The 26,412-nt window shown below is 42.9% G+C and overlaps 2 protein-coding genes across 11 annotated transcripts in view; one reads left to right on the top strand and one right to left on the bottom strand.

The window, feature by feature from the left end:
* Positions 1-9,533, top strand: part of slc39a10 (solute carrier family 39 member 10) — a 35,765-nt gene extending 26,232 nt beyond the window's left edge. For all 8 annotated transcript variants that reach the window (XM_085248866.1, XM_085248873.1, XM_085248867.1 and 5 more), the window contains 7 exons: positions 1,571-1,746; positions 2,646-2,810; positions 2,972-3,080; positions 3,166-3,459; positions 3,999-4,079; positions 6,253-6,443; positions 6,613-9,533. In XM_085248866.1, the coding sequence (XP_085104992.1) occupies positions 1,571-1,746; positions 2,646-2,810; positions 2,972-3,080; positions 3,166-3,459; positions 3,999-4,079; positions 6,253-6,443; positions 6,613-6,765 (1,169 nt within the window). In that variant the 3' untranslated portion in view covers positions 6,766-9,533. The remainder of the gene's footprint in view (positions 1-1,570; positions 1,747-2,645; positions 2,811-2,971; positions 3,081-3,165; positions 3,460-3,998; positions 4,080-6,252; positions 6,444-6,612) is intronic.
* A 1,353-nt stretch (positions 9,534-10,886) lies between these two features.
* The window catches only part of dnah7 (dynein, axonemal, heavy chain 7), an 85,140-nt gene continuing 69,614 nt past the window's right edge, over positions 10,887-26,412 (bottom strand). For 2 of the 3 annotated variants that reach the window (XM_085249785.1, XM_085249784.1), the window contains 12 exons: positions 25,370-25,462; positions 25,110-25,286; positions 24,739-24,900; positions 24,451-24,651; positions 24,139-24,300; positions 22,936-23,121; positions 20,985-21,122; positions 18,916-19,146; positions 15,695-15,847; positions 13,743-13,920; positions 12,904-13,007; positions 10,887-11,164 (listed from right to left, as the gene is read on the bottom strand). In XM_085249785.1, coding sequence (XP_085105911.1) covers positions 10,958-11,164; positions 12,904-13,007; positions 13,743-13,920; positions 15,695-15,847; positions 18,916-19,146; positions 20,985-21,122; positions 22,936-23,121; positions 24,139-24,300; positions 24,451-24,651; positions 24,739-24,900; positions 25,110-25,286; positions 25,370-25,462 — 1,992 coding nt within the window. In that variant the 3' untranslated portion in view covers positions 10,887-10,957. Of the gene's footprint in view, positions 11,165-12,903; positions 13,008-13,742; positions 13,921-15,694; positions 15,848-18,915; positions 19,147-20,984; positions 21,123-22,935; positions 23,122-24,138; positions 24,301-24,450; positions 24,652-24,738; positions 24,901-25,109; positions 25,287-25,369; positions 25,463-26,412 lie in introns of those variants that run through there. The other variant, XR_014888986.1, reaches the window with a different exon arrangement.

Genomic DNA, 26,412 nt, shown 5'->3' on the forward strand with positions numbered 1-26,412 from the left:
AAGTCCTGCGGGCACGAGTTAATTGAACAAACTAAAAGATGATGCTGCGTGGTGTTACACAAAGTACTGTATGGGAACACAGTGAACAGGGAGAGCCGAGGGAAGGAGCCAGCGAGAGGAGAACCTTTTAATTGATGTTGGTGAACTGTATCCAACATGCCCGTCATTACGGGGTATAAACTGCAGAGAGTAATGTTGGGAGGTTTATGAGGATTTTAGCCCAAGTCGGTCTAATTAATGAGGGAATAAAAAAACATCAGCACAATGTCGTGCACGTTACAGCCTGAATCCAAATGGCTCAAAGAGTCTCAGTGCTCAGCTTCGGCCTGTGCTCTGAATTCACTCCACTGTCAAAGGGGCGTCAGCAAGTAAATCCATCGCACACAGATCCTCAGTCAAATACTGACTTTTTTCATGGCTTCAGAGGAAAAGAGTAGCTTCCCAAAAGCTAATTACAAGCATCAGACACACCACTTGTACACAATACTTTCCCCAGGAGGATCTCCAGCCTCCTGTTTCTGAGTAGTGAGCCTGGCGCTTGGGGAGAGATGTCTTTGGTAGTGTTTTTTTTTTTTTTTTTTTTTTTTTTTAATCCCACAGCTGTGTAATGGTACAGTAACAGCTTGATTCAGCCTCTTTAAAGACCACTCCGTCAGGTGTAAGACATGTTTCAGATCATGTCTTCAAAAGCTCCGCCAACTGGGGCCGAATAGAAGAGGAGAGAAGGTCTGCCTGTCGGGTTTTCCTGCTGGCTCTGTGTCACCTGTGATACGGCTGTATGCATGACTGAAGCTCCACCAAAACCTAGAGTTTGTCATATGGAAAACTTGTTTGGCCTCACAAACAGCTGCTACATCGAACTATAGTTAACAAAAAAGTCTCTGAAATGTGTTGGTGAGTGTTGTTTGTGTTTCGTGTCATGGTTCTCAAATAGCCTCCCTGAAGTCAATTGTCTGTAATATGTGCATTACATGCACTAAGTGTTTCAGTCAATAGGTGAATGTCAGCAGTGAAGGACCAGCATCGCTTTAGAGAGCACGGACCAGCTTTGGTGCGACATGGAATTTCATACCACATTAAACACTTTGTCGTGTTTGACGACAAAACTTTTTCTCGCTTCTGAGACCGTCCTGGGCTGACAGCTCGACTGACAGTTTAAATAATAGTGTACCTTTCTCACTTTTTCTCTGGCGCTTCACGTCTCTTGACTCTGGCCTTGAATGAAAAATGAGGCGAGAAGAATTCTGCTGAAATGTCACCTCGTGTTTTTTGCTTTAGGCATCGTGTGTCATCACAAGGACACATGGATTTAAAACCTCTGGAGGATGCTTTCCTTCATGTGTGAACAATGTGGGGGAAAACACCTGCAGCCATGAGCCATGTGATGATAAAGCTGCAGCTGATGGTGTCGTCTCTCGTTGTTTGACTGGAAATGAAAAAAGCGTTTATTTTGTACCTTTTCTAAAACAAAAAGTCCTTACCAAACAAATGGGGGAAAAAAATAAGCTGTCCGATAAATAATACTCATATTTTATCATTTAATTTATTGTGTTTATTTTTCCTCCTCCAGTGTGGGTCTGGATTTGGGGATTTGTGTCCATCACCATCATCAGCCTGCTGTCTCTGCTGGGGGTCGTACTCGTGCCCATCCTCAAGCAATCGTGCTTCAAGTTCCTGCTCACCTTTCTGGTAGCGTTGGCAGTGGGCACGCTCAGTGGTGACGCTCTCCTTCACCTGCTGCCTCACGTAAGTACAAAAGACAGACGGCAGCTTCTAAACACAGGAATAATGTCTTTGTGGTGCCTTAGCGGCGACTTCATTAAGTCCCCTGTGCAATCGATGGAAGTGGGTAAAGTGGTAACAGAAATGACCTTTTTGTGACAAAGAGCCTAAAACTACAAGCACAACTTGCTCCGTCAGTGGAAATGAATCGAACCAGAACGTGTGGATTCTGTGGGTTAATCAGAAGAACGGTGGCTTCATGTTTCTTCGTTTTTAAATACTGAACCACAAACGACTTCCATTCACATCCATTGTGATATTTGATACCTGAGTTTTTGTGAGTTGTGACACCTCCAGATCATCAGTGTGTTTTTGTTTTGTTTTTTTTGGTCCCCCAAAAAACTAAATTGCTTGCTCCATATAAAAAATACTGATATAGTTTGTTCATGGTTCGGGCTTCGTTGAGTTAATTTTAACACGTTGATGTTATCGCTGTGAAATGGTAACAGACATTTAATGAAGTCAAAGAAAAGAGAAATTCTTTATATTAAACGTTATTAGAATAGAATTAAAAACCCTTTGAGTAAAATCAAAATTATCTTGAGAATTTATTGCAAATGTTATGTCACCTCTGACCTGACACGAGACTTGACAGCCTTAACATCTATGTAGAAAAGGAAATCAGCAACTGTTAACTCTGTGTTAAATGTGTAACTTGTATACTGTGGAGAATTATAGCATCTGTTTTTGTACAACAGTGTCACATTTGTGTTTATTTGTTTATGTTGATGACATGAAAACGTCAGTTCCACTGAACAGTTTTGTAACTGTTTCCTCTTAGTGAGTCCAGGTTACGCTGCTCTGATGAATGTGTGAATGTCATGTGTCGCTCAGTCAACTGTTGCTCCTCTTCCTGTCTTCAGTCACAAGGGCAGCACGATCACAGCAAACATGGTGCCGACCAGGAAGAAGATATGGTAACAGCTTTTGATGGAGTGTGGAAGGGGCTTACAGCCTTGGCCGGCATCTACCTCCTCTTCATCATTGAACACTGTATTGGCATGTTTAAGCACTACAAAGACCAGAGGGTGAGTTACCTTGATCCAGCTGCAGGTGATGGAGTGGGCCGTTATCAGACGCTAAACCTCTGTTTCTGCCTTAGGTTTTGTCTTTTGTTCAAACTCTTTTGAAGCAACACAGTGTAAGAAATGTGTATAAATATATATATAATGAGCATTGTTGCTCACAGGGCATGAAGAAGGTGAATGAGGAGGGCAAGATTGGCAGGAAGTTGTCAGATCATAAGTTAAATCGGCGCTCGGATGCAGAGTGGCTCCACCTTAAGCCGCTCAATGAAGGTTAGTGTTTGTTCGTGAATCTTTACAGCAGGTTACGAGCTTTAGCTCCTTTGGTCCTCCCGTTAACATTTCCTCCCTCTGCCAGACCCTGACAGCACAGCTGTCTCCTGCGACAACAGCCACAACGACACGCAGCTCACCGAGCTCCAGACGCCCGACTCTCCCACCAACAAGACGCCGCTGGCACCCGCAAACCTCAGTCAGTCCCCCACCAAGGAGAATGGACGTAAAACCAAGAAGCACTCGCACGGACACGGTCACTCTCATGGAGGAAACTGCCACTCGGATCAGGAGATGAAGGACGCTGGGATAGCCAGCATTGCCTGGATGGTCATCATGGGAGACGGCATGCACAATTTCAGCGATGGCCTCGCCATAGGTACCACGATTTTGTAACTCACCAGTATACAGGATTTAAATCCAGTGGCACTGAAAGCAGAGACTGAAATACCAGCAGTTTTCCAAATGATGCCCATTAGATGAGGAAAGCAGTGAGGACTATGCTGGAATGCAGTCCGGTTGGGCATGACATCACTCCCAGCTCCCATATCTGTCTCTCGAGCTTTTAGTTTTAGAGTTTATAAAAGCTTGAGCTTTTAGATCTGAGATCACTTTTAAATAGATGAAATTCTTCACTTTAGTCATTTAATATTAACATCCAGTCATGTAACGGCACATGTCTGACAGAAAATAAGGCCTAATGGGTCTATGTTAAGTCTGAAGTCTGGAAACACGGTGCTGTTGGTCTCCCGCAAAACAGTTTTTGGTTTTGTTTTTTTTTTTCTATACCAAGCTTGAAGCTTGAACCAGCAGTCTTTTGGCAGAAGATTAATATTTAACTGGTAGATGCCCAGCAGTCTGTAGTTTCCTCTAATGGTCTGTTTCTTTCTCTTTTCTCTGACACTTTGAACTCTACAGGCGCTGCGTTCAGTGCAAACCTGACAGGTGGCATCAGCACATCAGTGGCTGTTTTCTGCCACGAATTACCTCATGAACTCGGTACGTGCACTAAGACACTGTGAAGGGGGGATAAGATAAATAAAACTGTCAAAAGCAACTCATTTACTCATTACACACAAGACACTGCACGCTTCATTTATTCAACAACTGGAACAAAGCTGTTTTGTGGAGGCTTTGGTTCCCGTAATGATAATCAGCGTCTAAATCACCGCCTCGTGCTGAAAAGCTCTCGTCTTACTTGAACTGAAACTTGAATCAGAGCGAGTCTCGCGACCCTCCGTCCCTTGAAACTTGTTAAAAAACCAGTGGCGTCAATAATCAGCGCTGTGCTCTTCACTCCAGAAAAATGCTGGGTTTTTTGTAAATTAATGGCTTTCACACGACGGCACTGAGATGATTCGCCAATATCTGTCAGAGCAGATGATATACTGAGCCTGGCACACGCTGTTCAATACAGCTGCCGGTGCTCTCGTTTGCATTCAGCTATCCTCCTCTGAGGAGCCGTGTGATTCAGCAGCAGTGAACAGCTTTGTTCAGGCATGCTTGTTTTTTTGTAAATAACGCCGCAGTGCTCTCCTCTGCCGGTTTGTTTATAGAGAGAGGAAGAGGATGGGGCAAAGAAGACAGACAATGGGCCCGTCCACAGCAGATCAGTACTGATGATGTGTCTCATTGTGCTGCAGCGTCATTGCCTCGTTTGTGTTCTTGATGAATAGACTAGTGTCAATTACCGCTGCGTGTGAACTGGTGAATAATAACCTAGGTTTGTCTGGCTGCCCCCTCCCCTTGTGTTGATCAAGAGCACCCTGTTCTCTTATTGTTGTGTTTTAGAGGGGAAATGAGTAAAGGAGAAGAAACAGGCTTTTGAGTCTGTAATATTAAAGCGCTTAGCAGAAAGTACCAGTTAATGACCGTCTGCAAAAATAAAAAAATCAGCATATATATCCATCTCCATATCTATATCTAGAGAGATAGATCTATCTATATCTCTATATAGATGTCTAGATAGATCTCTTTCTATATATATATATATATATATATATATATATATATATATATATATATATATATATATATATATATATAAAAATAAATAAAGAAAGAAAGAACACATTTTTAAAAATCCTTTCTCTATTTTAAGTTTCCAGATGGCTAACTGCTGCAGCACCGTCTCGAGCGGTATGTGGAGATATGCGAGCTCGGTCCCTTTGTCCCCGCGTAATTTCACATTTCCTGTTGATTCGGTGCCCGTTTCTTCAGCAGCGCTCGCTGTCGTGCCTTCACTCCCGTCGGGCAGCTTGTCAGACAAACGCAGCAGTTTGACAAGTGCACCTCTCAGCTCCTCCTCAACACAAAGACTGTCCCCCGACTGGCAGCTGGATGGAAAAGATGATGATTATAAGGGTTCTTTAACCACCCAGAGTGAAACTAATTGGCAGTGATGGGTGTGTTAATTGCGGTAGATGAGGCGGCAGCAGGCGTGTCTGAGTGTCTGACGGTTTGGAACAGGAGGGGGAAGTAGGAAAAGTTGAAGAGGGGGGCTGACAAAAAAAATGCCAGTGAAGCGAGGTGTGCGTGGACCGTCTCTGTTAAGTTCTCTCCTCTTTTCTCCGGGGTTGATTGATGGATGAGAGCAGAGTGGTAATATATTCATTGTGGTAATTAGCGAGGAAAAGAGGCCGCTTGTTACACGGCGCAGGAAATGTAGGCCACCCCCCTTCTCAGTATTCATCTCTCTCTCCAAATCCAGGGCGTTTCCGCTGAGACTCGGGCCTCTTCTCGCATTTGGCCCCGGCGATGATTGAAGAGGGTAGAGAGGCTACTGCATGCATATGTAATCATAAGTATATGAAGTGCGGCTCTGGGTTTTTTTTCCTCCACCTATGTGAAGACAGAAAGTGGTGGTGGTTGGATGCGTGTGGGAAGGTTTGTTTAGAACAAGCTCACCTCATCACTGAAGGCAAAGTGAGTCATGGAATAAACCGGAAAAATAAATAAAACTACATGAAGTGAGCCTCGCTGCTCACCGAGGAGTTCGTACTCCACAAAGAGCATGTCACTCTTCAGACGGTAAACAGAAGTCAGACATACAGCTGTCATTCTGCTTTTACCACACATATATATAAACACACACACACACACACACACACACACACACACACACACACACACTGTGTGTGTTGTTTAAACCAGTGTGTCTTCTGGCCAACAGGTGACTTTGCGGTGCTGCTGAAAGCCGGGATGTCGGTGAAGCAGGCTATTGTCTACAATCTGCTGTCCGCCCTCATGGCCTACGTTGGCATGCTGATTGGCACCGCGGTGGGCCAGTACACGCACAGTGTCACCAACTGGATCTTCGCCATCACAGCTGGCATGTTCCTTTATGTGGCTCTGGTGGATATGGTGAGTTGGCTGAGCGTGCTCCACAGCCCCAGAGTGATAATTGTCCCCCGACTCCGTCTCCTCTCCCACACACGGGCAGTCGCTCGTATTCTCGTTGCCTCCTGATCTGCAATGCTAATCCCAGAAAGTCTGAGTCTTATCCCAACTGGTTACTTTGTCTCTTTTATAGCTGCCAGAAATGCTTCACGGGGACAGTGAGGACCACAAGCGGTGCCAGCTGGGACACTTTATCCTGCAGAACCTGGGCATGCTGACTGGGTTCGGCATCATGCTGCTCATCGCCATCTTCGAAGACCGCATTGTTTTCGATTTTGGCTTCTAGTGGAGGACAGAGGAAGCAGAAGGAGGGGAGAGCTGGATGTATCAGTGTTGTTCTTGGCCTTCACTTGCTCTGTTTGCAATGTAACGGCCCGGTCTTGCATGCAACGTGTCTCGTTCATGGCCTGTGCCTCCATTCCAAACATGCTGCGGTAGCTTATGCATATCTCATGACTCTGGTAGTGGTGTTTATACTCTGCTCCTCCATCACTTCTCCTCCATCAGTTCCAATCTGTCTGCTCCCCGTGAAACATAAAGAGGCAGAGTGACGGAGGAGCAAAGCTATGCCCCAACCAGGATACACCTCCTCTGTTCTGAACGTTTAAAAGAATAAAATAATGTAGATAGTGAGGTGGTGCAGGGCGTGTGTTCATACAGAGAGGCAGCTGTCACGGCTCAGCAGCTCGCCGCCTATCCATCATCACCTGTTGTTAGTGTGTTGTCGTCGTACACCTCCCCGTGTCCTCGTCTCTCATCCCCTCTGTGCTGTGTCCTGTCAGCTGTGCTGCGTACATCTGTGGTGTGTGTTTCACCTGCCATCCATCGTCGCTGTCTTATGTGATCACGTCGTGTATCAAACGCCGTCGTGCCAAGCCCCGGCCACTGGAGCAGCTCCACAGCTGCATCGCACAGTGCCCTAAAAGCGACGCCCGGCCCGGCCCCACCTGGCTGCTACATGTGGAATAAACTATTTTAGCTGGTGTTGCTTCACCTGCAAAACACGCTGACAGTTTTAAGCTGCAGTATCAAAACAGAAAAGAATTCAGCTGTTTGTGTGTAGGAGATTGTCTTAATTACTCAGTTTTTATTTTATTTTTGCTGCCATTAACTTTAGTTTTGCCCTTAGAATTATGTTTTACCGCCTAATTTTTTTTTAAGACTACTAAACCTTTGTAGTTTGTAGTAGCCCTTTTCAGACATGGGATAGGTAACAAGTGAGAGTATTCTGTAATTCAAACATAGGTTTCTTCTTCTTCAGTGCTTTGAATAGTTATGTTATAATTGAGACAAAAACTGTTTTTAGAGATTTTTAATGTTTTTACTGCTGCTGGTGGGATGTAACATGACGCCACCGTCACAACGTGGCCGTTTCCCACCAGCAAGCATCAGACCGCCAACCCAAATGTTTCTTAGTGGGAGTAGATGCAAATACACGCAAAGCCAATGTGACTAAAGTCATCAAAATATGTCTGTATGGAGTGCATCTAAAAACTAAATTGGGAACATTCAGATCCTGTAAATGAAAGTTGTTGTTGTTTTTTTTTTTTTTAAAGCGTGTCTGAAAAGGGTTACTGACAGCTGCTGCTAACAGCTGCCAAAGCCTTTACACACTAGCATTTACAGTAATCAGTGTTTTCCTTTTGTCTACTTTGGGAACCAAATGCTGCAAACGTCCAGCCAACTTTGTTCTGTAAGGGTCTAACTATCTCCAGCTAAATGAGAACGCTTCTTACTTAGGCCTCTTTGAGAGTCACCGACTTCAAAATGTGAATTAAACTTATTTTTATCTTCATAACAAGTGTTGTAGTTTACTCGATTTTTATTTAGGGTGCCTCTTTGAGTTCATGAAAGGTGCTTTGTCCCATTGGACCAAACTGGTCTGTAGTTATGGTAGGAGGTTCAGTTGTCTCATCTTCACTGATGAGACATACATCTGTAAATACATGAGGTCTGTCTAGCGTCACTTGTTGTGCAGCTAAAAGTTGAAGCTAAAAATTCTTCCTGCTAAAAGTGTTGTTTGAAGAATGAATTCCTGACAATCTGTGACAGATGACGCAAAGAGCAGTACACTCCAGTGCTTCTAAACATCCCAGCACTTCTAGTAATCGATTAACCAGGTTATCGATCCACAGCACAAAGGTTATTTAATGGGAGTATTTTTCCAACCATGTGTAGTCACTGTGCTGGCTGTGCCCAAACCTGCCACAGTGTGGATTTTCAGCGGCTGGTGCTTGATGCCACCCATCATCCCGCCCACCCCGACATTCCATTGGCTGCTCTGTGGCTCACATGCTAAAGCTACCAATCCTGGCTTCAGCTGCTGGAGCACGCAGACTTCAGTTATCCTGTCACTGTGTGACATCCATCGTCTGTCTTAACTGGCTGTAAATCGTCATGAGTCTCACCGATCTGACTGAATCATGAGTGAAGCGGTACAGACGTGTTGGGTGTTTTTATTCTTTGTACTGCAAGAGTAAAAACGGTGAAAACTTTTGTTCCTTTTTAAATGAACTGTGTGAAGATCATGGGAGGTTGTCCAGGGTGTATTGTGACGGTGTTACAAGCCTTTTTTTTTTTTTTTTTTTTTTTTTTATTATTATTTTGAAGCAGATTATGTCGTGACCACAGTCGTCTTATTATCTGCACGGTTATTCTTTGTACAAGTGTTTTATTATTTCATCTTATGTTCACATGGAATTTTAGTGCAATGGGACCTGAATGTATTTTAATTCAGAATCAAATGAAGCTTATTATTTCCCCCTTTTTAAAATATAAGTTTACATCTATTTGATTGTTTTCCTCCAATAGAGACTGTTTTCTTTTTTTAAATAATTTAAACATTTACCGCCCTGTCGAGTGCTCAGTAAGACTTTGTGACACATCGCCCAAAGTTTCCTCACTGTTTCTCAGGCAGAAAGACCATGATCATATTTGCTTTGCTCTGTGTATATTTGTTTAGTGACCTGGATATAAAATGCAAAATGTGATATCCTTGCTTTTTGCCTGTCTGTACATTCTCCCCTACAGAAGGAAAATAAACTCTGGACACTTCGTGGACTCCTGATCTTTGATGGTTCTGCCATAATCTTGCCCCTCGGTGCCTGTCTCTTATATTTACCACAACAAATTCACCGGTGATTGGCAGATGTAGTCCACAGACCTTCTGTCCACCACAGTTTCCTTCTTACATATATCACCTGAACATCTGCTCGAGCTAATGCGTAATAATTGCTTGTTAAACCCGTCAAACTGCGCTCTGGCTCTCACATTTATCCACACCGGCACAAATTGGCGGAAGAGAGCTGAGAAACCCTGTTGGCAGCACTCCTGCCAATCCTCCCCTCACTTTATCTGCTGAAGCTGGTTTGTAAATGAGTGACCCAGAAGATGGATCTGTGAAGAAACCAAACAGACTGTGCAGCTGAGTCAATGCCCTGTTCATTAGAAAAGCTGTGATTTTATTCCAGGGTTCGCATGTATCTGTCCGATGCTGCTATTGCACAGTGTCAGGTATCTGGATCAGGACTATTGGGGCTAAGAATCCCATAAGGAGTTGAGATCAGGAGGTTTGAGGGGTGACAGTGAAGTAAATTAAGGTTAAACAAGTATGAGTGCAGCTTTTGTCTCTATGGTGGATTTGCTGGTTTTCACTGGTCAAGTTTCGGTGTTAAGAAACGACTTTTTGACGTTCAGTGTTATTACAGTTTTCAATTTTCAATTCAATTTTAGTTTCACAGCGGCAAATCACAACGGTCGCCTCAAGACACTTCATATTGTAAAGTAAACCCTAGAATAATACTTGCAGAGAAAACCCAACAGTATCACTCATTATGAGCAAGAACTTTGGCGACTGTGGGAAGAACTTCCTTTTAACAGTAAGAAACCTCCGGCAGAACCATGCTGAGTTTAGTTTTTATTCTGTTAGATCACTGTCAGACTTTGTAATGATTATGATATTGTGTGGAGGGCATATGTCTTCTTGGTCTTGTAGACACTCAAAGCCTGAAGAAATGTGTCCATCAGCCCCTCATCAGCAAGTTTTAATGTTTTAACTGGTACTAAAACCAAATGTATTACCTCCATATTTTAAGTCATTTTAGTTTTCCAAATTCACAACAGTTAACTAATGTTTATTTTTGATATCTGGTTGTAGTTTTATTTAACTATAATAAGCTTGGTTACGTTTAGGAGAAGATTGTGGTTTGTGTTATTATCCAGTGCAGCGTGAAGAGGTCCTTTACAGGAGCTCGACCAGCCTCACTGATGTCGTCCAGCTGATGCATCGTGGCACTGACGTTGTGTACGACACGTGCTCTTGTGTGTTTTGTGGATGATTATTGGTGTCATTTTTTGGCGTTGCAGGTTTGTAACATTCTGAAAAAAAGCCCAGAGAGCCTGCGTCGGTTTCTGTTCCCGATTTTTTTTAATTACACGTCAGAGTGTAAAACAAATCCAGACGTAAGCCAAAGCTGAGACTACGAGCTGAGCTGGCAGAGTAGAGCGACCCCTCTTCTGATCCAGTGCTCCGCAGGAACGTTGGAGTTGAGTGTCATGGCGATGACATAATTGGTGGAGTGTCCAGTGGTGGACAGGGTGCCACGTCGCTCGCTCGTCTTGTAGACGGGCGCCAGATAACACATCCTCTCAGGAATGTCGCCTCGCTTCATGGGCTTCAACCACATCTGACAGAGAGAAGCACAGAGTGTTACAGAGGGGACGGGATGGGGTGGTCGCACCTCAAAGTGTTGGGGTGTGATCTGTTTAGAGTTTGGAAAGCAGCCGTGGTTGTGTAGAGGTTGTTTTCCTTTCATAAGATTTGACTGGTGGAATAATTCAGCTGGCTTTGGGGGTTTGCTTCGCCTCCGCTGATGACACACAAAAGGAAACAGCCCTGATTGCAGGATAAATGCACTGTGATGGGCGTGGGTGTCTTCAAAGGGGTTCAGAGGTCAGGATGGAGCGATAAGCATTCGCTGCAGTGGAAACTAACCTGGCTCTCGATTTGTTATCCAAACATTAACTTACAAATTGGAACTTTGGGGACAAACTTATAAAACAATAGCATTAACGAGCAAGAGCTCCCTTGGGCTATTAAGAAGTCTTGGTTATGCAAAAGGGATAAACTGGGCCACTCCAAAAAACATCTTTAAAAACCCAAAAAACAAAAACTGTTTGTAGACTTGCAGCCTGAAAAACTGCTCATCTGGTTCCATAACGGGCGCCTCAGCGAAGATTTGCATTTCAAAGGCAGGCGCGGCAGCCTCTGTTGTGCTGCTTTTTTCTCTCCCCACAAATAATAAACACATTTTTAATTAAGTTCCGCTCTTGTCAAGAACTGATTCTGTTAATAACTTGCCCTGAACTGTCTGAATATTAAAAAAAAGTCAGTCTCGTGCATAATTCATAGGCGCTGACTGCATTGTGAAGAAGAGAGAATGGAAAAGATTCAAACCGTAAGGAAAACTTGATCAGTGGCTGCTCTGAGCCACCGGCTCTTACTTCCATCACTCTGCTTTCATATGCCACAGCATGCCCTGCTAATTAATAAAAGGATGGGAAGGAGACAAGTGTCCTGCAGGCAGAATGTAAAATAGTGCTGAGGCTGCAGCCGAGTCCAGAGAACATCCTCCTGGGTGAAGCAGCAGCTACACCCGCAGCGGCTGCTGCTCGCTTCCTTTGCAGTATTTGTCCCTTCTTAAGTAAGAGCTGTCGCACTGGGGTTTACGAGCAACGCAACAATTAAAAACTTTTTCTTTCTGATGGCCAGAGGGATTCACACAAGCACAATCAATAAACCTCCTCCCTGCAAACTTTATGTAAGAATTTGTTATGCAACACGGCTTTTTGGGGCCTTTTTGGACCAGGTGCCTGCAGTGTTTTGCTATCAGCTCCACAAATTCATTTAACAGTGCCCACAATGAGCTTTCAAATCCACAAGCTGTAATATAAAGTATAAACCAACACGCTTCTCTCTACGTGTTTCTGCATGGGGCCTCACCAGGAAGGCATTCATAAGCCAGTTTCACACACGCGCTGCAGCGTTTACCTTCCAACCGAGGCCTTTCAAATCCAGTCATTTCAAAGTTTTGTGGGCTTTTTTTCTACTGAATTATCAGCTGGTTACAAATAATGCCTTTTTCCTCTTATTCTGCCATACACATCATGATTTTTTGCCTTGACACTGGTGCTTAAATCTGGAATAGAAAATAGTGCTGAGTGAAAACTAAATGATGCCTTTAGGCTGTGACATCAGAAAACAGTTTTTAAACAGAGCTTAATCTGTTTATCAGCCCTGAAAAACTCCATAAGGATGCGCTTTATTTGTGAGGGCTCACAACAGCTGCAAAAAATTCAATAAAAAGCACAAAATTATTAGAAATAAAAGGTGAGGACCAACATGAACGCAATGCCGATTGCTCACCACAGGCATGGAGTCGTGCAGCACTTTGGGATAGGACTCAGCAAGACGTTTGGTCTTTCTGTCCCAGCGCGCCCCATCAAGGAACAGACCTCTGATGTACACACCTGACACAAACACACACAATTCATTCTTACTGTGATATTAAAACCTTACCTTCTACAAACTGCAGATTTGGACAAACACATTTCTACATGAATTAAGCTGAACTGACCTCTGCTTGTTTGCAGAGTGCAGCAGGCTCTTCCTCTAATAGGCTGGAAAAGGGGGCATGACTTAGAGATAACTAGATGTTGGCACCCCTACAGTATGACACACCCAAATGCACAAACACACTGTCAGATTTGTAGCTTGGCAGTATAGCTTGTGTTAGCTTGGTGGGGGCCCAGCAGGGAGCTGATTGAGGATGAGACTTTATGTGAGACTTTGACTGAGAATCTCACAGCGGAGCTGGAGGCACAGCAAGGGGCTGATGCAGGCCCGCATGTAAGAGAGAGGCAGGGATGCTTTACTTTAACTTACTTTTTCACTTTATACTTTGCTTCTCTCGTATTCAGTCAGCCTTGTGTCACTTTCATCTGTTTGTTTCTTCTCCTACACCCACCACTTGTGTTCCTCTCATTTCGCTCTCTGCTTTGAAACCTCATTTTGAATTCCCCTCTTTCATCTCTCAGATTCCTTCCTACTAAAAGTGCTCTCCATCTTCCCCGTATCTTTTATTTACCCTCATTTAATGAGAGGGGCCTTTAGAAAACCTGTCCTAATACCCTGCTTACACTATTAACCCAAGGCCACGCTCCCTCATCCTATCTGCTGTTTTCTTTCTCCTAGCAGCATCCTACCATCCGCTGGAGGCTGATTGTACTGTCTGTCATCCAGGACCTCGAAGTCAAAGCCCAGCAAATCGATAGGGATGGTGTGCTTCCTGGCGTAGTTCTGCTGGCTGCCTGTGAGAAAGGCTTGGGTGAAGAAGAATCCTGATATCCAAAATACAGCAGGCACGCCCTTGTCGTACCATTCCTGAACACACACAGAGGAAAAGAAGACATTTAGAGTCAAAACAGTCAGTGAGGAAAAGCAAGTCAAAAAATAAATGCACAGAAGAACAAGAAAGTCCATGTCAACATTACACACTGCAGGTAACTAAAGTACAATATGTTTAATATTATGTTGAGCTGCTAATTTAACCTGTGATAATTCCTGATTTATACAAACAAAAGGAATTACAGCACATATGTTATTTAAATGACAGATTGTAATGTTAAAACTGAATTCTTCACTTGATCCCTGAGATGTTTCAGTCTGGACCACAAATCAAGCGACACACACTGAGGCACAGCACTAGCATGCACTAGCATGCCACATGCTAGTGCTGTGGCATTACAATAAATGTAACCTGCCAATTCAGGAAATCACTACAGGAATAAGAAAACACTTGTAGCCTTCGACCCCCAGCCCCGAAACAAAAGTGATCACAATTTCATCCAATCACAGACCCCTCACGTCCGTCGGGATGGGGGCATTGTCCTCCTGGAAAAGATGATAAATATGATCTTTAGAGCAACTTTGTACTGGTTTGCAGGTGGACCCAACCCACACCAGCAAAATCCTCTCACAGAACAACAAAGCACCAAATCCCTGCACTGTAGGGTCAAAAGTTAAATTTTTCCTCCTTTTTTTTACTGATTTCTGTATTCATAAATGTTAACAGGGGTTATTATTTTTACCAACATCTCCTAAACAAACATGCAGTCACAGTTAAGAAACACAGCACTTTCCAGCTCACTTTTAGGGAGTTGCGAGTGGATGCACACACACACAGTATTCTTTTCATTTGAGTGGGTACTAACAGGAGGAGGATATTTCTGCCGTGGGAACTGACAGCACTGTTCGATGAAGCGCTTCACTTTGCAGACTCACATGGTAGGTCATGTGGCTGCAAGTGTTTCCAGTGCCAACTCTGCTCATGATTAAAATGCATAATACAGCAGATCTCCCTGCCTCCTCCATGTTGATAAGCCACTGTGGAATAAAGCACTCTTGTGTAAGTGTGCCAAGTGTGGCACAGCTTAAGGCAGATCGTTATACAGCAAAAGTATGCAATGACTTAAGTTTTTCATCCATAACACTTATGTGTAAAAAATGCGGTTAATACCTTATTAAAACATTTTTATGTTGTTATTTAATTTTTAATCAGCTTTACTATTTTTATTTTGTGCTGTGATAATACCTGACTTAGGCACGACTTTAGCTCATGTTCTCCACTAATTGGAAGGCTGGTGGTTCAATCCCTGTCTGCTCCAGTCATGCCAAATATCCTTGGGCAAGATACTAACCCCAAGATGCTCTCCGAAAGTTTTAGACCTTCATCCATTAAAACTGTAGGCATAGATTTTTTCCAGTTTAACCTGGTGAGTGATCGACATTAGGGCTGAACAACACGGTCTGCGAGGCCTCGCTCCTGTAACTTGAAGAGCTGATCTGAACCTGTTGGTGATGTTTATCGCCTTGTGCTGCATGTAGGAAAATTTTAATGCATTGATCTGGTAAGTTCATGAGCTTAATTCACAGTAAAGGACTTAGATGGGCTGGAAGTAAAATGTTACTTTCTCTGTTACACCTGTGCACTTTTCAAATGCAGCTTCCTAAACAAACTCACTAGCCACCATCTCATCCAAGTATGCTCACTTTTGGCTCAAAAAAAAAAAAGCAAAATGGTCAGATCCTTATAACTAAACTCCAGTCAACAGACCAGAATCCAATTTATTTGATGCAGTTCTCTTGTTTTAGTCACCTGCAAGAACGTCAGTCGCTCTAGGAAGTCGTTGACGTAGCTTCCTAATGATTTGAGGCTGGGGTAGGACTTCTTCATCCACATGGCTGGGATGCGACCCTTCAGGATGCTGCTGACCACCTCCTCCAGCTCTGCAGACATCACCACGAGACCCTGCACACAAACACACCCACACATCACACACATGTGATTAACTTTCTTTGAAGCTAGCAGGAGACAGACAGGTGCGTAATGGGGAACTCTTACTGTTCTGTGGGGGGCCTTTGATACCACAATGAACTATGATGTGCTTTGTTCCCCTTGTGAGTCTTGGGCTTTCTCTTCAGTCTGGTGACGATGGAACATCTCAGAAAGAGATGTGTTCATTAAACTTACAAAGACAAGCACGCAAGTGTCTAGGCTTATTTTTCTAACCTTTGAACAACAGGACTGCAGTTATATGCAGAGGAACTTTGCTTTATTAATTTCATTTAGTCTAATTACAGTCAATCATCGAATGCTGTTTCCAAGTTTCCAAGTGTGTTTGTCGCAATTTAAGAAAAGAATAAAATAACTAATCAAAATTATATGAAGGTGTTAGAATTTATTTGGGAGTGCAACTGCTCAGACTCCTGTAATACTTGTATAATTTACAGTGGGGCAAAAAAGTATTTAGTCAGCCACCGATTGTGCAAGTTCCCCCACTTAAAATGATGACAGAGGTCAGTAATTTGCACCAGAGGTACACTTCAACTGTGAGAGACAGAATGTGGAAAAAAAAATCCATGAATCCACATGGTAGGATTTGTAAAGAATTTATTCGTAAATCAGGGTGGAAAATAAGTATTTGGTCAATAACAAAAATACAACTCAATACTTTGTAACATAACCTTTGTTGGCAATAACAGAGGTCAAACGTTTACTATAGGTCTTTACCAGGTTTGCACACACAGTAGCTGGTATTTTGGCCCATTCCTCCATGCAGATCTTCTCGAGAGCAGTGATGTTTTGGGGCTGTCGCCGAGCAACACGGACTTTCAACTCCCGCCACAGATTTTCTATGGGGTTGAGGTCTGGAGACTGGCTAGGCCACTCCAGGACTTTCAAATGCTTCTTACGGAGCCACTCCTTTGTTGCCCGGGCGGTGTGTTTTGGATCATTGTCATGTTGGAAGACCCAGCCTCGTTTCATCTTCAAAGATCTCACTGATGGAAGGAGGTTTTGGCTCAAAATCTCACGATACATGGCCCCATTCATTCTGTCCTTAACACGGATCAGTCGTCCTGTCCCCTTGGCAGAAAAACAGCCCCATAGCATGATGTTTCCACCCCCATGCTTCACAGTAGGTATGGTGTTCTTGGGATGCAACTCAGTATTCTTCTTCCTCCAAACACGACGAGTTGAGTTTATACCAAAAAGTTCTACTTTGGTTTCATCTGACCACATGACATTCTCCCAATCCTCTGCTGTATCATCCATGTGCTCTCTGGCAAACTTCAGACGGGCCTGGACATGCACTGGCTTCAGCAGCGGAACACGTCTGGCACTGCGGGATTTGATTCCCTGCCGTTGTAGTGTGTTACTGATGGTGACCTTTGTTACTTTGGTCCCAGCTCTCTGCAGGTCATTCACCAGGTCCCCCCGTGTGGTTCTGGGATCTTTGCTCACCGTTCTCATGATCATTTTGACCCCACGGGATGAGATCTTGCGTGGAGCCCCAGATCGTGGGAGATTATCAGTGGTCTTGTATGTCTTCCATTTTCTGATGATTGCTTCCACAGTTGATTTTTTCACACCAAGCTGCTTGCCTATTGTAGATTCACTCTTCCCAGTCTGGTGCAGGTCTACAATACTTTTCCTGGTGTCCTTCGAAAGCTCTTTGGTCTTGGCCATGGCGGAGTTTGGAGTCTGACTGTTTGAGGCTGTGGACAGGTGTCTTTTATACAGATGATGAGTTCAAACAGGTGCCATTCATACAGGTAACGAGTGGGGGACAGAAAAGCGTCTTACAGAAGACGTTACAGGTCTGTGAGAGCCAGAGATTTTCCTTGTTTGAGGTGACCAAATACTTATTTTCCACCCTAATTTACGAATAAATTCTTTACAAATCCTACCATGTGGATTCATGGATTTTTTTTTCACATTCTGTCTCTCACAGTTGAAGTGTACCTTTGGTGCAAATTACTGACCTCTGTCATCATTTTAAGTGGGGGAACTTGCACAATCGGTGGCTGACTAAATACTTTTTTGCCCCACTGTAGCAACACTGCTTGTATGAATAACAGTAACACACAGACTTTTACGTAGACAAAAATTATATGCAGGATAATGTCAACACTTTCCCTGGTTTAACAAAGAGAGGATGTATATTAGGTTGTTGCACCCAACTGTATTCTGCTGAATGTTTATAGTATCTGATTTCTGAGGATGCATTACCAGTGTTTCCTCTATAATCATTCAGCAGAGATGTGCGTCCACACATGAATTATTACTTTCACTGAACAGAAATGTAAAATCAATGATGATTCATCATTTGGCGTAACTGTTTTTCTTAAACAAATTTACTGCAATTACACAGCGTTTGGCATTTGGACAATATCCAGACAACAATGATTCCTGAGACCTGGACCAGACTTAAACACTTAATGCTTACTCCCCTCTCTGGTAGGTCAGGTATTACCCAGAGGCGGTATAAAGGAGAGGCGTGGCACTCTCAAAACGATCAATAGAAAGTGATGGGAAAACTCCTGAATGCCAAGTGTCTCACCTGTCTCCCAGAGAGCCACCACAGAGCCCAACTGGGAAACATATGATCCAGTCATCTTGTACATTTGCAAGTACACAGTTGAAGTTCATGACAGTTTCAAGTGTGCGGCTGCTGATATATCTGTTATCATGCTAAAGTTCTAGCCAGGAGTACTTTTTCTCATCTTACAGTCTCCTTAATGTAAACCAGCACATTTTCTGTGCGCTCTGGTGGGGTGAGCCACACACTTTGATCGTGTTGCTTTTTTGAAGTGAGTTATAAGTAATTCATAATAGTGTTTTTATATCCCATGACCACTGAAATAAGACTTATGGTTCTCCTTTCAGTTATTTAGTTAGAGGCTTTTGCTCAGATGGCTGCTAAGTGACGACACTTAATTCTTGATATTTTCATATTTCTCTTGTGAAAAGTGATTTAAAAAAAAAGACACTCTTCAAATTTACTGCAGATACATTCCAGCCCTTTCTCCACGTACCTTTATGGCCTTCTGAATGTTGATGCAAGAGTCTCGGATCGTGCCGAGCAGGTTGTTGAAGCGACCCATCTCCTGCACCAGCACTGTGTTCATGCTCTGGTTGTAGCTGGTAGGAAAGCGGCTCATTGCTGCCTCCAAGTCAAAGTCTTCAGGCAGCTTACTGAGGATGTCAGCTGCCACTTCAAAGACCATGTCATCTGAGGATTTGGCATCTGCGCCTGAAGAGCGGGACTGATCAGAGACATAGAGCACAACAGAGTGACAGAGGGCTGATGAGAAGGGAAGGCAGGATGTGGGGTTCTCAATCGATTGACAGTTCATATTTTTTAGGGAAAATTACCATTTGCTGTCTTTGACTTGTCAAATTATGTATTCTCTTTTAAAGACTCATTTGCACTAGTGCTATTCTGATCCTGAAAAGACCCTGATGCTAAGAGGGCCTGACTTCTGACTCGACTTTGCTTATATTTCATCATCTTTGTGCCTGAGTGATTCACATTTTATGCATCTAAAAGAACACGGAATGACACAGAATATCAACGTTTTTATATTTTATTTTACCTTCTCTTTCTTAATTTGTACACATTTCTCAGGTTATAGCTGCAACACTGTCCACAGAGGAATCACTGCAAGTATAATCTCAGGATTTCATCATACAGCGCGAGATGAAAGGCTTCACTGCATTTTACCCCCGATTTCTCCCACGCAGTAATTTGACACACTCTTATCAACAATTATAATGATCATTCATGGTGATAATTATTCACTCTAATCTGTGATTCTTACGCTTTTCTTCTTAGTGCAACTTGCACCATTTACCTATATGATGCTTAGTCACTAGCCAGCGGTAATGGATAATCATTGGCTGATGGCAACAGGGTTACAGTAGGAGAATGATAAATAGCTGCTTCATTCCATTTGAAGTGTCTCCCTGTTTATCGGTCATTGAGACTGATGAGATCGTATTAGATGCTAATGAAGTCCACACATGACTGGAGCCATTATTAATCTTGTTGAATGGAATTTATACGAATAAATGCCAGACTGCACGGAGCTCTAATTTTAACTTGAGATCTAGAAGTCACGATGCATGTGGAGATAATTCTGTCTTTGTAGCAACGCAGGTCTGATGCTATAAAAATACACTTTCACTATATATGCTGAGCTGAATGTGGAATTCTTCTCTAGTGTTGTGTGTCGATCCACTTTAAAACTTCTAGCATAGAGAAATATTTTTTCAGAAGTCAAAGACACTGTGGTGGTTCTTTAAATAAATGGATACACAGATAAATAAAAACCCCTTTCCACTTTGCAGTAGAAGCCACACTTCTTTTATGTTCGAGTAGGCCTTGATGCAAAATCCCTCACATTTGATTTCCATCAAACATCGACTGGAGCGGGGAAGCGGTAAGATATATAATCCTGAACAAGCTAACCTCGTCTAACAAAGCTGAGCTATAATGATGCTGGATCACACAGCTCCACCAAAGCCACTGTGACTGTGTCTCTGCAGCCTCAAAGCACAATGTTGCTCTTTGAGAAGTCTCTCTAAAAGCAACTGCAATATTTATTTCGATTTTTTTTTTGTTTTTAATTAATGCTGCACGGTGCATTTTAATGCAGGCCGATAAAATATTTAGAACAGATCCACAGGAGGCATACCGATGCTGTGTGTGTTTATGGGAGAAATAACTTTGGTGCCTAGGTAAATGTGTTCCCATGCATGTATTCCGGTCTGTTTATTTTGTGTTTGTTTGTGTGTTATGTATTTGCGGGGTCAGAGTGGGTGGGGTCATTCCAGCTGAGCATCTGGGATGTTGGCCAAGAGGGGGCGCTTTGGCCTGGGAAGCAACCAAAGACTGCTGGCTCTTTCTTTTTTTAAATTTGTGCCGAGGTCTGGCCTCAGTGCTGTGTTTTTTTCCATTTCTGTGGTAGTAAAAAAAGGTCTCTACAAAGTACTCCTGGATATGCCCGTTTATTTTTCCTAAAAGATTACTCATGTGTGTCTGAACTTCCTGTGACAGCTGATCAATACAATACAGACTTATCAAGGGTCAAGGTAGCGTTACCTGTGTAAGCAAGATGCTGTCAAACAGAAGTTGAGTCTCAGCCTGGTCCTTGGTGATATCTGCGTTAGCGTTCATGCCAAAAATTTCTGGTGACGGATTGAGTGGCAGCGACTTGGTATATTCGATGTAGTTGTCGTACTGCGACAGAGATGCAGAAAACAGAGGGAGAGGGGACGAGTGAAGTAAGAGGACGATTTTTTAACGCAATATCAGGAAACATCTCGAGTAATAACACTCGCTGAAAAACAAGTCAGCTCCTTAGATTGCTGACATTTATTTTAATGACTATGTAAATGTGTCTTCATGAATAAAAGATGTGGTTGGAGGGGGGTGCAGTGCTGGAGAACTAAATGCCAAATAAAATGGTGTGCACCATAGATTGTACTAGTGTTAACAAATATATCAGCCCTCACTGATGGTGGCTTCCTGCTGTGCCTTGTTACACACATTTTATCTGTTAATGCCTTTTTAAAGGTAGCTCAACAACAATGCAAAGGAGTCCTGCAATATGCTTCCTTGAAAAACTGCCAGGTTTACTTTTATTGAATTTTAAGGCAATGATACTGCCAGCAGCTTTGTGTAACTGATATTTGAATATGAATGAAAACACGAGTGAATAACATACCTATGCTGTACTATATATCAAAAATTCAACAGCATGAACAAACTCAGCATCTGCTAGTTTAGCAGACTGCAATTAAACCTGGTTGACATATTGTGACAACAAGGCAAATACTGAGGAGTAGAACATGTGAAGAGGTTAAAGCTGAAGGAACACTTACAGGTACAGATACACTTACAGTTCTTCTTACAATACAGAAGAACTGTATTATTTCGTCAAAGGTTTGGACAAACCTTTTCATTGCGTGGTTTTTCTTTATTTTCATGACTATTTACATTGTTGCTTCAGTGAGAATCTGCAAAACTATGAATGAACACATATGGAATTATGTAGTGAACACAAAAAGTGTGAAATAGCTCAAAACACATTTTATATTTTTCTATAATTACTGCTTTGCACACACTCTTGGCATTTTCTCATTGAGCTTTATGAGGCAGTCATCTGAAATGGTTTTCCAACAATCTTGAAGGAGCTCCCAGATGCTGAGCACTTGTTGGCCATTTTTGCCTTCACTCTGTGGTCCATCTCACCCTAGGTGGGATAGGTCAGGTGAGTGTGGAGGCCAGGCCATCTGGCACAGCACTCCATCACTCTCCTTCTTGGTCACATAGCCCTTACACAGCCTGGAGCTGAGTTTGGGGTCAGTGACCTGTTGAAAAATAAATGACAGTCCAACCAAACACAAACCAGATAGGATGGCACGTCACTGCAGGATGCTGTGGTAGCCATGTTGGTTCAGTGTGCCTTCAAATTTCACTAAATCCCCAACAGTGTCGCCAGCAAAGCAGCAAGAAATTCCACAAATGAACCCTGACACAGCACACCTGTGAAGTGAAACCATTTTAGGAGACCACATCATGAAGCTATCTTCAGTATGAATCTACAATATAAAAAGTTAAAAAAAAGAAAGAATAAAACATTAAATGAGAAGGTGTGTCCAAACTTTTGACCGGTAGTGCATCTACCATAAGTCTGAACTGAGCATATGATCATGAGGTTTGCAGTCAGTTATTGTCCCTGGAAATGGAGTGTGCCTGATAAAAAACATATTATATTTGGTCCATAAACAGGAGTTAGATGGAGTTTTTGTTGTGGCACCAAACACACATTTTGAAGATAATAAAAGTAACGAGAAGTTACTAAATGTGACTAAAGGAGAGAGTTACAACTCAGATCAGTGAGACTGCATCATGAATACTGCAAAAACATTTCCCTGGTATTGACATATTACCATAAATCCTGTGCTTATTTTGTTGCCTACAGCCAGACTTTAACCAAAGAGGTGATTCGTTTAAAAAAAAATCTTATCTGAGACTCTGTATATCTTACATCTCCCTCAGCTGGTGCATAGTACAGCCCACTGGGGTCAAATGTGTAGCCAGGGTCCTGGATGATCTTTGGGGTGTAAAAGATCGAGAGGATCGTGCGCAGGGTTCGTCTGTCCCAGTCGTCAGTCACTCGCCCGCCGTAGTTACACTCACCGGTCATGTAACAGAGGGCATCAAACGGCACTTCCTGTACAACACAATAAATCATTCATTTCATAAGAGAACATAACAGCAGGTAAGTGAGAGGTAGTTGATTTTCAATGTACACAGATCTGCCAGCTCTGACAGGTGAAGTGATCGTTTTTTTTCGTTGCAAAATGAAACAAAACGATGGGAAACTTATGGCATTCATGCAGACATTACTTTGACTTCTACCTCATGGTAGAAGCTTCTTCAGCAGAGCAATTTGCTCTGTCACAATGCAAAAATTCCTTAACAGCTGTAAAACAAGCCGGATGAACAAAGACCCCACCCCACAATCCACAGAACCCGAGGATCCAACTACAGCCCACTGCCAGAAACCATAAAACATCCAAACTATCCCATTCAAAACCACAACAGGTTAGAAGTATTTCGAAGCACTGAGGGGACATACACAGTATTTGTCAGGGGGTTATAATGCTGTGACCTGACACACCTGTCACTTTAGAATCAGCATTCGCACACAAAAAAGCGTGTGAGGATGCAGAAGGGTGAAGTTGTGGCCAGTTTGGCATTTTCTTGAGGAGGACTTCACTTAAAAATGCACTGAGCAACACTCAGCCACAAGCTGAAAATGTCACTGCGTTCCAAAAAGATCCTCAGTAGTTTATGCCTACTGCTTTTTCCACAGGAAGAGGGGATGGTGGAGGATTGGAGTGCTATCTGTATGTGGAAAAATGTCAAGAGGGGTTTTGAATATGGCTTATGAAAAGGAATACTTGAGCAAAGCAGACGGTAGTTGTAAAAGCCAGAATTTTTAATATGAGCTTAGATGCTGACAGCTATATAGGAGTACATCGTGGATGTGGGTCTGCATGTGAGATAAACTCACTTCATACAGCTCTATGTAAAGTTTATATGAAAGCACTACATCCCAGACCGCATGGAATTTGTAACTGGTTAAACGCTTGCGTTCACTCGATGAAATACAATGTTTTTTGGAGAGAAAAACACAGTAAGCAAAAAAATTGCCCGTGAATGGAAACAATTCAAGAACATCTACCTGGTACTGTTCCAGGAACATGTGTAGTTGCTGTACAGAGATCCGGAGGTCAGTCTCATTGAACTCGTATGGAATGTTCCAGCCTAAAGGTCCAAACTTTCTCCTCTCTTGGGTCAGGGCGTGGAAGAAACACAAGCCATACAATAGCTTCTTGAACACAGCCTGGGAGGTGGAACAGATGAAAGATGTGATCTAAGATAAATAGTGGTGCTCGTATCCCACTGCTAAAACACACACACCCTGAAATCCACCCGCTGATGGAGCCATGGTAGACATGCACAGCAAGCCACCAAGACATGTTTGCATACTGACCGGCTTGCTGCAGCTGCCAAAAAACTCTGGGTCAGAGATGGGATCCATTAAGAAGGAACGTGCAATGTTGGAGCGGAGACCTTTTGGAGCCTCGTTGGTCATCTTAACACCATTCTGGAGCACCGCCACAGGGAATGTGGGAGATGGGTAGCTAGTAAGCCACAGCCTGAAGTCTGGGTGGGTGGTATCTGGGTTCAGCCCCTGCTCACAGAGGCAAAAAGCAAGTAAATACATGCATATATTGGAACAATATAACTTGCTGTGTACTGAAAAAACGCATGTCCTCACCTCACAAACTCTCTCCAGTGTTGACATCCATGAAGTGGCCAAGTGGCAGTTTTGCAGAACCACCCAGGTGCCTTCGTTAATGCCTGTCTGAATCATGCGCATAGCAATAGGACCTTGGCCTTGGCCCAAAGAGAGGGACGTCAGCTTGTTACCAGTAAAGCCCTGAGAGATAAGAAGAGTGGTGCACTTCATTTTTTAGCTGCTTTTTGACTGAGGTCTCTCTCTCTCTCTCTCTCTCTCTCTCTCTCTTTTTTTTTTAGACCCAGTAAATATTGAGATTGAATTTCTTTCATTGTTAGAGGCAATTTTGGTTTCATTTACAGTTTGATGCACACAGCAGGATGACAGCTATAGTTGTAATGTCTCTGTACCTTTTCATCTCCAAACTTGAGCAAAGCCGCCATGGGGTCGGAGCCAGGGGAAAGGATGAAGATAAGGGGGGCACAACAGTGGCTATCTGTAAAGGTGTTACTTAAGTTAAAGGGTGGTGCTTCAATGAAGTGATGGCCCAACTTGTCTGAAACAAACTCCTGAACCACGGGAACAATCTGAGGACAAGTTAAAGGAATGTTTTAGAGGTTTTATGTGAAAAAAAGGTTATAAAAAGAGATCATTCCCCATGTGGACTGACTTTGTCTGGCCTGAGACAGCGAATCACCAGCATCTTCTGAAACTGGCTCAGCTTCTCCTGCCACTCATTAGGAAACTGAGTCTGATGGGGCTCCTGCAAATAGACAAAGCAGAGTCAGTTTTGATTCAGACTAAGTATGCATGGGAAGTACTTTTAGTTTCACACTGCATAACTTTCCAAATATTAATCCTGTCATATGTCATAAATATATATTTTAAGCTGTAGAAAAGCACTAGATATTTTAAATCTGTTGATCAAAATGATCCTAATCAAATACCAGCTGAGGAATAATTATGTCAAGTTTTCGGTGACAGGCAAGGTTAATCAGTGCAATCGTGCAAAAAAAATAGAGAAATATTGTACATAACTAGACATGCAAATGAAAAGCATGAAGAAAGGCAACAAATGGAAGCAGACAGAAATGGGGAAGAGAAGAAAAAAAAATGGGAAATGGGTTTTAGGTCACAGCAATATGTTTGATTAATTAGTGGAACAAGTGCACCGGAGGAAGTGAGCAATGGTAGAGGGAACTTTTGGAATTATTTCCCCTAGGCTGTTTGTCGAGAGACTTCTGGCTATGTGTGTTGGCAGGTGCTTTGAGATGGATACACCTATTTAGGATCTCCTGGGGATTCACTGTGTGAACAGGGCGTGTTAGCGTGTGTGAGTGCCCGTGTGCTTGATTGAACAGCTGTTCTTACATCAAAATTGAATAAATGTGAATTCTACAACTGGAACAAACTCGATTTAATTAGACAGAAGTGTTGTGGCTGATTTTGTTGATTATAAATCAAAGATGGTTTGTGTGTACGTATGTGCGACGGCAAAGACACAAGCCTGTACGCCGCACGCATGTTTGAATGCGCCACACATTGATTAAGCAGCTGTTCTTGCATTTAGATTGCATAGATATGAGGAGCACAACAGGAGCTGAATAGATTTGATTAGATTAGATGAAACCTCAGTTTGTGATTCTCTGTGTTTCAAAGATGGACAGTGTCTCTGTGTGCATCATAATCTGACAGGAAAATGTTTCCCTCTTC

Source organism: Mchenga conophoros, linkage group LG16 (genome assembly GCF_057382185.1).
Source record: "Mchenga conophoros isolate Kocher_MC1m ecotype Shallow Benthic linkage group LG16, M_conophoros_male_GT1.1, whole genome shotgun sequence".
Lineage (NCBI taxonomy): Eukaryota > Metazoa > Chordata > Actinopteri > Cichliformes > Cichlidae > Mchenga > Mchenga conophoros.